This window comes from Camelina sativa, chromosome 14, assembly GCF_000633955.1.
Source record: "Camelina sativa cultivar DH55 chromosome 14, Cs, whole genome shotgun sequence".
NCBI lineage: Eukaryota > Viridiplantae > Streptophyta > Magnoliopsida > Brassicales > Brassicaceae > Camelina > Camelina sativa.
Genome location: NC_025698.1, coordinates 2,236,638 through 2,246,867, shown reverse-complemented (window position 1 = coordinate 2,246,867; position 10,230 = coordinate 2,236,638). Strand labels below are relative to the sequence as shown.

The 10,230-nt window shown below is 39.6% G+C and overlaps 1 protein-coding gene and 1 long non-coding RNA gene across 3 annotated transcripts; both read left to right on the top strand.

Annotated features, from left to right (window-relative positions):
* LOC109125092 lies at nt 14-971 on the top strand. Its single transcript, XR_002035123.1, has 2 exons — nt 14-556; nt 707-971. It is a non-coding gene; the product is annotated as an uncharacterized LOC109125092 (long non-coding RNA).
* LOC104739086 (SNF2 domain-containing protein CLASSY 3-like) lies at nt 1,241-6,965 on the top strand. Of its 2 annotated transcripts, XM_019235367.1 has the most exons (4): nt 1,250-1,914; nt 2,036-4,542; nt 4,625-4,771; nt 4,859-6,965. In XM_019235367.1, the coding sequence occupies exons 2-4, from the start codon at nt 4,477-4,479 to the stop codon at nt 6,794-6,796; spliced, it is 2,151 nt and encodes a 716-aa protein (XP_019090912.1). In that variant the 5' UTR covers nt 1,250-1,914; nt 2,036-4,476; the 3' UTR covers nt 6,797-6,965. The 2 variants fall into 2 exon arrangements, with proteins under 2 accessions (XP_019090913.1, XP_019090912.1); XM_019235368.1 differs by lacking the exons at nt 4,625-4,771; nt 4,859-6,965 and having other exon boundaries at nt 1,241-1,914; nt 2,036-4,475.

Here is a 10,230-nt window from a genome sequence, read left to right as displayed (position 1 = left end):
GAGATAGAGAGAGATGTATAGTTTTTTTTGTAATCAATCTGTTTTTTGTTTTCTAAGAAAGCGAAAAAAAAAAAAGGGTCTTTTTTTGAGTAAAAAGGCTATAATAATACATTTTCCAAAGAGGTCGCTTTACCGACGCAGACGAAAAGGTTATGCTATCGTTTATCACCAATAAAACCTTGACACGTCATTTTAATTGGAAAATACGTAATCGGTGAGATTTGAGATTTGGACATTAAAAAAAAAGGATAAAGACGGTGGTTGAGTTGAACATCGTCTCCGGAGCTCCGGCGGATCTGAACTGATAAGGAGTGTTGCCTGCGATTACTCTCGTACAATTGGATGATCTCTCTCTCCATGGGAAGTCGAGTTCTTGTGGCTTGAGATTTCGACGAGAGAGTGATGTAAAGATTGCAGCTTTTGATTGTGTCATCATCAGTAGTTGAGGAATCCTGACAAGTAAAGGTGGTAACTTTGGAGAAGAAAAGACGAAGAAGCAGGCCCAATAACATAATCTTAATGACAAAAGATTCGGCTTTGCATTCCCCAGGGTTTGGTAAACGAGAACAGAGTTTTTTAAAAGATGTTACCATCTTTGTTTGACTTAATGTGTTTGACCATTCCGTTTTTGGAAGAACACTTTGCCTTGTCAAAGATCTTGGTATGTTCTTGCGGGAGACTCTTTAACAGTTGATACTTTGTGTAGATGGATTGGTTTGAGAGATGGTTATGGCTCATCGAGGCAATGTTACGGGCTTAAGATGGCTCATGAAGGACGAACCCAACTCATGAAGAAGCTCTCAGGTTTTGAATCTTTCACTGCTATATTTATAGAAAAGAACCAATGCGGCTTTGTTACAATTACAGTGGATGGTTAATCAAAAGTTATTTCTCTTTATTTTGTTATTCAGTTTTAGATCATACAGTGTGTGCTACTAATAAGTTCTAATTACAATACCCTTGTTATTTAATTTCATACTAGCTTTCCACAGAAAAAAAACAAAAAACCAAATGAATTTATTTAGGAGATCAATGCAATGGTCCCTTTAGCAAGTTGTTATCTTTGACGTATTAGACACACTTTAACTTTATTTTTCCTAATCTGCTCAAATTCTCATAGGATGTGATGGTGATGGTCATTACTATGATTAGATTAAAGGTAGGCACCAAAGCTTTGTTGGTGTAAAAGTTATCCTTCTTCAAATTTAGAACTTTGTTTTAGGGATGTAAAATGACCAAGTTCCAAGATCACTTTTGCGTGAACCCATTCTCCTATAATATTAATGACTTTGCAGACTCCTACTCTCTATTGTGATGATGTTATTTAGCTTTATTATATCCTGATATTGTGGTGTTAAAGAGAATTGAGAGATGAAATTGCTTTTATACAAAAAGACAAATGGAAAATAACATTTAAAGAAATTAGAAGCTGTAAGACATTTATTACACATTGGTTTGTCTTGCAACTGCAGAGTGACGTTTTAGGTTCTGACTCATAATTTTCTGAGTGGTCAAAAAGTAATTTAGAGGAGGAAAAGAAAAGAAAAAGTAGAAAAAAATAAAGCTTGAAATGGAAACTGATTAATGAGCTGGTTTGTGGAAAACGTAAGAAAACTGAGCAAAAATAAAGCAGAGAGAGAGAGAGTGTGTGTGGAAATTACTACATACAGTACGTTTTTGGGTCAAAGTTTTGGCGGTATGAGTAGTCCTGAAATAGCATGCTTTGGCTTTGGCATCACGCTTTCCTCATGACCCTTTCTCCCTCCGCCCATCACTCTCTTCTGTCCCATCTTCTGAAACTAGTCTACTCAAAATTCTCAAAAAGTCTTAGATACAGTCATTACACTTCATCATCATCTCCTCAACCCATTTGATCTCAAATCCTTTGAGGAAGACTCGTTTTTCTTGTCCAAGGTTCTTACTCTTCTCTCTCTGTTTCTTTACAGATTTTTTCTTTTTCTTTCTCAGACTCATAATCTTGTCTTCGCTAGGGTTTCTTACAGTCTTTTCTCTCAATCCTGTGTGTCTTTTTCAGTTCTTTGTTTTGCCCTAATGGAGTGGATTGGGAAGAGAGTTAAGTCCCGGAGCAGGCAGCGTCTTCAGGTGGTTAATAAGCGGAAGAAGATGGAGGTAGAAGCTCCTGTGATATCTCCTCCAAAGAAACGAAGGCCGAGAAGAAGAAAAGACCCCGATTCTGACGTTGAGGACATCACACCTACTTACCAAAACCTTGTTCCTCCTCCTGTTCAAGAAAATGACAGGTACTCTGCTGGTTTAAGGGCCGGGTCTGTTCAGAACAACTCTGTGAAGGAGAGTTTCTCTAGGATTATTAGGGATCTGAATATGGAGAAATCAGGTCCTAGCTCCTACTCTAAGTTCAGAGATGGGTCTGAACAGCACACGTCTGTGAAAGAGACTTCTTTTAGGGGTAGTGATTTGGATGTGGGGAAGAACTCAGTTCCTAGCTCTTTTGGGTTCAGAGATGTGTCTGAACAGAACACATGTGTAAAGGAGAAGTGTTCCCCTGAGATTGGAGATTTGAATGTGGAGAAATCAGGTCCGAGCTCCTCTAAGTTAAGAGATTTGTCTGAACCGAACACATGTGTGAAGGAGAAGTGTTTCCCTGAGATTGGAGATATGGATGTGGAGAAATCAGGTCCGAGTTCCCCTAAGTTAAGAGATGTGTCTGAACAGAACACATGTGTGAAGGAGAAGTGTTCCCCTGAGATTAGAGATTTTGATGTAGAGAAATCAGGTCCGAGCTCCTCTAAGTTAAGAGATGTGTCTGAACAGAACACATGTGTGGAGGAGAAGTGTTCCCCTGAGATTAGAGTTTTGGATGTGGAGAAACCAGGTACGAGCTCCTCCAAGTTAAGAGATGTGTCTGAACAGCACACATGTGTGAATGAGAAGTTTTCTCCTGAGATTACAAATTTGGATGTTGGGATATCAGTTCCGAGCTCTTCTAAGTTAAGAGAGGTGTCTGAACAGAACATACGTGTGACGGATATGTGTTCCCCTGAGACTAGAGGTTTGGTTGTTGTAAAACCAGTCCCTGGTGAAATAGAGATTCTTTCAGATTCTGAGTCGGAAATTGGAGCCAGAGCTTCAGCCAAGAAGAAGCTTTTTGAGGACACTAGCAGAATCGTAGAATCTCTCAGTGATGGTAATAGCACAAGTGAAACTGAGGGAGATGAAGAAGAAAATGCAGAGAGTGCAGACAATAACACCAAAGATGATATAACAGTCCACTCCCTGTCTTCGGAGGATCCATCTTCATCATCATCATCATCAGCAGCATCATCATCATTATCGTCCTCATCTTCATCTTCTTCCTCGAGTGACGGTGAATTCAATTTAAAGGAGGTGGTTAGAGATAATACAGATGATGATGATTTCTTAAAGGTCAGTCTACCAGTCAGGAATGTCTCTATAGCGGAAAGGAAGCCTTTGGTAAGGTACAAGAGGTCTGGTTCTTGCTTAACCAACCCTAGAAAAGAGGACAAGAAGATTCGGAGATTAAACCATCGAGAAGAAGAAAAAGAAGAAGAACGAGATAAAGTAGTTGAAATAGTAATAAAGCAGCCAAGCAACCCGGTGTTCACTTGTACTCACTGTGGCAAAGAGAACACAGGAGTCCCTGAATCTCACAGCTCTTTCATGAGACCACTTGCATTAAGAGATGAAATTGAGGATGTGAACAACTTTGCTTCTACTATTGCATCAAAGTATGAAGATTCTATTTCCTTCAACTCTGGGAAATCACCTCAGAAACTATCCAGACTTGAGTTGGAGAATCCAGAGACAGGAAAAGAAGTGAAAACACTTGAGAATCCATCCACATCCAGGCCTGAAGTTTTCGCTTCAGAGAAAGCTAAAGAGGTACAAGCACCTGAAAGGCCATCTACATACAGACATGAAATTCTCAGTTCAGTAAAAGCAAAAGAGGTGCAAGCACTTGAAAAACCATCAAGACCTGATTTCCAGAATTCAGAGAAAGCAAAAGAGGTCCAAGCCATCAACAGGTTGGGGTCGGTGATACCTGCAGTTGCAGTTGTAGGGGGATTAAATAAGTCTCTTTCGGCTAATGAACCAATTGATAATCAGTCTGATTCTTCTATCAGCTCTGCAGATAAATCTGGATATGAATCTGATCCTTCTCTAAAAGACAAAGAAATCAAGACTAATAACAACTCGGATTGGAGAGTGCTAAATGGAAACCATAGAGAAGTTGATCTTTTCAGGCTGCTTGTGAACTCTGTTAGGGATAAAGGTCAATTAGACGAAGGATATGAAGAAGCAGAAGAACTAGTTTCTTCACCTGAAGACCAGTCTCAAGAACAAGGAGAGGATGATCAAAGAAAATATGATGATGATGGACTTCTAATCATTAGGCCACCACCATTGATAGAGAGATTTGGTATGCTGGAACCTCCATCACCACCTGAGATTTCTGAGTCAGAATAAGAGTTGCAGATGCTGTGGGAAGAACTAGCATTTTGCAGTAAATCTATTGACGTCAGCAACGAGCTTCCTTCAAATGTAATTTCTTGTTTTCTTCAAAACGGTATATTTATCTCCTTTTGTTTAAGAACAAAGTAATTCTGACATGAAATTTTCGCAGATGGAAGAAATATTAATTGATGAAACTCCAGCAGCACAATGTAAAAAAGGGAATCACAATCTGGTTCTTGATCTTGAGGTTGGTTTGAAGTGTATGAACTGCGGCTTTGTGCAGAGAGAAATCCGAAGCATGGATGAATCTGAGTGGGTAAGAAATTTGGAATATTCAGTAAAATGTGTGAAAGTCTGAACTAAAAGGTTTGATGGTAACTCTAATGTATGCTTCTTTGTGTAGGGAGAGAAGATCACAAGGGAAAGGAGAAGATTTGATAGATTTGACGAGGAAGAAAATAGCAACATCCTTGGGAAACTTGGGTTTGAAGCTCCTAACACGAACAGCTTACATGAGGATTGTGTTTCTTCTGAAGGAACCGTTTGGGATAAGATCCCAGGGGTCAAATCTCAAATGTATCCTCACCAGCAAGAAGGTTTTGAGTTTATTTGGAGGAACTTAGCTGGTACAATCATGTTGAACGAGCTCAAGGACTTTGAGAATAGCGAAGAAACCGGAGGATGCATCATGTCACACGCTCCCGGGACAGGAAAAACTCGCCTGACCATCATTTTCCTGCAATCCTACCTAGCATGCTTCCCAGATTGCAAACCAGTGATCATTGCTCCTGCAAGCTTGCTTCTCACGTGGGCAGAGGAGTTTAAGAAATGGAACATAAGCATTCCCTTTCATAATCTCAGCAGTTTGGAGTTTACTGGAAAAGAGAGCTCAGCGGCGCTAGGACTTTTGATGCAGAAGAATGCCACTGCTAGAACCAATAATGAGATAAGGATGGTGAAAATATACTCTTGGATAAAAGCAAAGAGCATACTCGGGATCAGCTACAACCTCTATGAGAAGCTTGCAGGAGTTAAAGACGAGGACAAAAAGACAAAGATGGTGAGAGAAGTGAAACCAGACAAAGAATTAAACGATATCAGAGAGATACTTATGGGAAGGCCTGGACTGCTGGTTCTTGATGAGGCACACACGCCTAGAAACCAGAGAAGTTGTATCTGGAAAACACTATCTAAAGTGGAAACACAGAAACGTATCTTGCTTTCTGGAACTCCTTTTCAGAACAACTTCCAGGAGCTGTGCAATGTTCTGGGACTCGCAAGACCTAAATATCTGGAGAAGCTCACATCCACACTCAAGAAGAGTGGGATGACTGTAACTAAAAGAGGAAAAAGAGCTTTGGGGAACGAAATCAACAACCGTGGGATCGAAGAGTTGAAGGCTGTTATGCTTCCATTTGTGCATGTCCATAAAGGAAGCATTCTTCAAAGGAGCCTCCCTGGTTTGAGAGAATGCGTTGTGGTGTTAAACCCACCTGAGCTGCAGAAGAGAGTCCTAGAATCCATTGAAGTCACTCACAACCGGAAAACAAAAAACGTGTTTGAAACAGAACACAAGCTGTCTCTGGTCTCAGTCCATCCTTCTCTAGTCTCTCGCTGCAAACTCTCTGAGAAGGAACGTTTGTCCATCGACGAGGCTTTGCTTGCACAGCTTAAGAAGGTAAGACTCGATCCAAAGCAAAGTGTGAAAACGAGATTCCTCATGGAGTTCGTTGAGTTATGCGAGGTGATAAAGGAGAAAGTGTTGGTCTTCAGCCAATACATAGACCCATTGAAACTGATCATGAAACATCTGGTCTCTCGTTTCAACTGGAATCCAGGGGAGGAAGTGTTGTACATGCATGGCAAGCTCGAGCAAAAACAAAGACAAACCTTGATCAACGAATTCAATGATCCAAAATCCAAGGCAAAAGTGTTCTTAGCTTCAACAAAAGCCTGCTCTGAAGGGATCAGTCTGGTAGGAGCGTCAAGGGTGATTCTTTTGGATGTTGTGTGGAATCCGGCAGTCGAAAGACAAGCTATAAGCCGTGCTTATAGGATCGGTCAGCAGAGGATTGTTTACACATATCACTTGGTTGCAAAAGGAACTCCTGAGGGGCCAAAGTACTGCAAACAAGCACAGAAGGATAGAATCTCGGAGCTAGTGTTTGCATGCTCGTCGAGACCTGACAAAGGAAAGGAGAAGATTGCTGAAGCTGTGACAGAGGATAAAGTATTGGACACTATGGTGCAGCGTTCGAAGCTTGGGGATATGTTTGACAATCTCATAATCCAACCGAAGGAAGCAGATTTAGTTGAAGGTTTCAACATACTTATGCCATGAGTCATCACCAAAAAACTCTTGGTTTAATCTCTTCCCTTATAATAATATCATATGCTATTTCATATTTTCAAGACTTGTGTTATGCTTTTGTGGGAAACATTTAGGGATCTAAAAAAAAAACCTTGGCTTTTGTATGAACTCTTTCTTATATAGTAAAATGTCTCATGCTTGCAAAGAGTTGGACCCCTGATTTATAACCGAGACTGTATCTGTTAACATTCGAATCTTGGTTCCGCTTACTCATATGAAACAGAGCAATGCAGCAAAGGAGAGAGGTCCCTTCCAATGCTTCTTTCAAATACAGAGCCCACATTCTCTAGTTACAGTAAAACTGCATCAAGGTTATATAATCTTAAACAATCAAAGCTTTTCCGAACCCACTTTGATGCCTTGCACAAAAGCTTGAGAAATAGAGATGGAAAGAGATTTTGTAAGTTTAGAGGCTACTTAAACCCTAACCGGGTCGGGCCAGTTGATTGAACCGGACCGGTTAATTGAACCGGCTTGTACAAGAACGTTGGTTTTATATTGCTGCGACCAATGGAACTTCTCATTTCTCATCATCATCATGATTCAACGTAACAACATCAACATCGATGCTTGCAATACGATGATCACTTTTCAACAGAGTTACACGTATAATTAAGAGACTAGTTAACTTCTAAAACATCGATCTAGGTCATTTTAGGTTCTCGTTGTTTTCTAGTTGTTAAATAATATATATGATTATGATTGTGCTTTGAGTAAAACACCTATTTTATATCTGGAAATCTAAAAACCTTTATAATCATGTAGATCAGTTCAAGGGGTTAAAACTTAGAAGAACGAGATATACAAATTAGCAAACATTATCTAACATAATTTATAAATCCACCTTTGATTTTATTCCTTTTTCCTAAAAAAGCAATATGACCCGACTCTAAAACATAAACGGGCATTACATAGCCTACAAGCAAACATAAAGAAAGAGTGGGCCTCCCCCACAATAAAAGCAAAAGAAAGAAAGAAAGAAAATTAACAGATGCATACAGTTTAATTCCTATGTCTATAATGTAATCTTATTTTTAAATATTGAATATAGAAAAAATAATTTTAAATATTGAATATAGAAAAAATAAGATTAAGGTGAATCTCTCTGCTCTGACTGCCTCGTAATTCTAGAAATTTGAGAGATGAGATTTTGTACTAAAAAGTAAAAGTAAAAGCAAAATTATCGTCGTGTTTGTTTTTAATGAATTAAACCGTTGGTGATTAGATGTAAATTAGCTAGTGACCATTTGAAACCATGTACTGTACTTTTGTCCCCTTGGTCTAATTGACCCTTAAGTATGAATCAATAGCCTCTTACCACAGTTTCATCAGTGGATGTCGTTTCATGATTATCATAAAATTATGGATTCATATAGAGAAAATGGCTTCGGCATAATGATTAAGAGTTTATACGTACCATCAAACTATAGGTTAAAGTAACGCGTAGCGTAGCTATTGGAAAACTAAAGTGATTACGACACATGATATCTACTAAACATGTAGGATATTAAAGTATATTACGTTCTCCGCTTACAATTATTACATCTACGATTCTTCGGATGATAATTGTATGATGGTGCATGTAAAATGACTAAAATTGTACTTATATATTTTCCGTCGAAACGTTACAGTGGAGTGTGTTTAATTCAAAAAAAAAAAAAAATTATGATAGATTCTCTGATGAAAATAATTTAGTATATATATGAGTAAGAAAAGAAGTGTAGTAAAAAATTGTATGATATGCATATTAGTTGAATAGTCTGACAAGTTTCTTGAATAATCAAATCGCAGTCGAAGAAAAACCAACATAATAACATCACATAAAAAATAAAAAATAAAAAAATAAATAATCAAGTACTTACGTTAAAGATTAGTTCTATATTCCAATATGAGATTCTCTAGAGGTTATGTATAAAAGATATAGAGAACAAAATATGTTTGCATCAAACCTCTAGATCGAGCTCAGAAGCAAGCATCTTCTATCCAAAATGAATATATTCACCTGATAAAAGACAACCCGTTCAATGATACACTCTTTTACTTTGCTAGGATTAGTACCATTTTTTATCGAGTAAAACGGAACTTAATCTTATTGGAAAAGACTGTCGTATTGGAAAAAAAAATCAACTGTCCGTACAGTTTAGGAAGCTCCCAGGCACTGTCCCCAAGGCAGCCTCACCAACTTTCTACGATGACCTTTTCCACCGTACCTACCTCTCTTCCCACCATCTAAAAGCGTCCGCCACCGCAGCTACTTTCTCCGACGACCTATTTTTAACCCGATAACAGCGTCCTTTCATCTCGCTTTGCCTTCTCGTGCTAGTAGGAGCAGTTAGCTACGGCGATATGGAAACCACACTACCCCTTTGCCCTATCTCTCCCTTAGTTTGGGATATAACGGGGAATAGTTACTTCCTCCCTTCCACGCTCTAACTGTATTCTTCCCTACAACGAGTATTCCTCTTCCCCTTACTACACCTTTGTAGTCCCCCGACTTCAGCTAGGACACCGTTTCCCTTTTACTGTGTGCTTGCAGACCCTTTCTTTTACTTTCACCTCACCATCGACACTTTGCCAGACCGCATCACCTGCTGCTTGCATAAAACCTACTTCCACTCTTATACCCTTAATCGTTGAGTATTACCCTCATCTCAAACTCGGAATGACGCACCGTTTCTCACATTCCGACAAAGGGAAATGGGTTGCTGGGTCTCTGAGGGTGCCACGCCGATCCCCAGTAAGGATTCCTGACCGCGACACTACTGCTCTTGCCGAAGAAAACAAATTCACACTCATCGGACGGGTAACAAACCCAAAAATTCAAAAATCAAAAGCTGTCGTGGAGTACTTGCCTCAACTCTGGAACCTTATAGGACAAGTACAATGACGTGAACTGGGACCAGAGATGTTTCAATTCCGGTTTGACTTGAAGGCTGACGTAGGTCTAGTCTTAAATGCAGCTCCCTACCATTTTAAGAAATGGATGTTGATCCTTCAACCCTGGGAATCAATCATCTCTGCTTTCTTCCCCTCCAAAATCTTCTTCTGGCTCACCATCCACAAGCTCCCTACCTTACTCTGGGATAGTCAGACTGTTCGCACAATTGGCCAAGAAATAGGTCCCGTCATTGGCCAAGATGCCTCTAACGGCAGAGTTAGAGTTGAGGTAAATGGCCTTCTTCCTCTGGAAAAAGAGGTTCCTCTTCGCCTCCCTTCGGGTGAAATAACCAAGGTAGAGTTGGAATATGAAAAACTTGAACGCCATTGCTTCCACTACTTCTCGCTGAGTCATGAGAAAAGAGATTGCCCCAAAACCCCAAACCTTGAGCAACAAAGCAAACACTCCCAAGAACAAATGGGAATCAATCAACGGAACACTCTAGCTAAACTGGATTCAGCAAGGC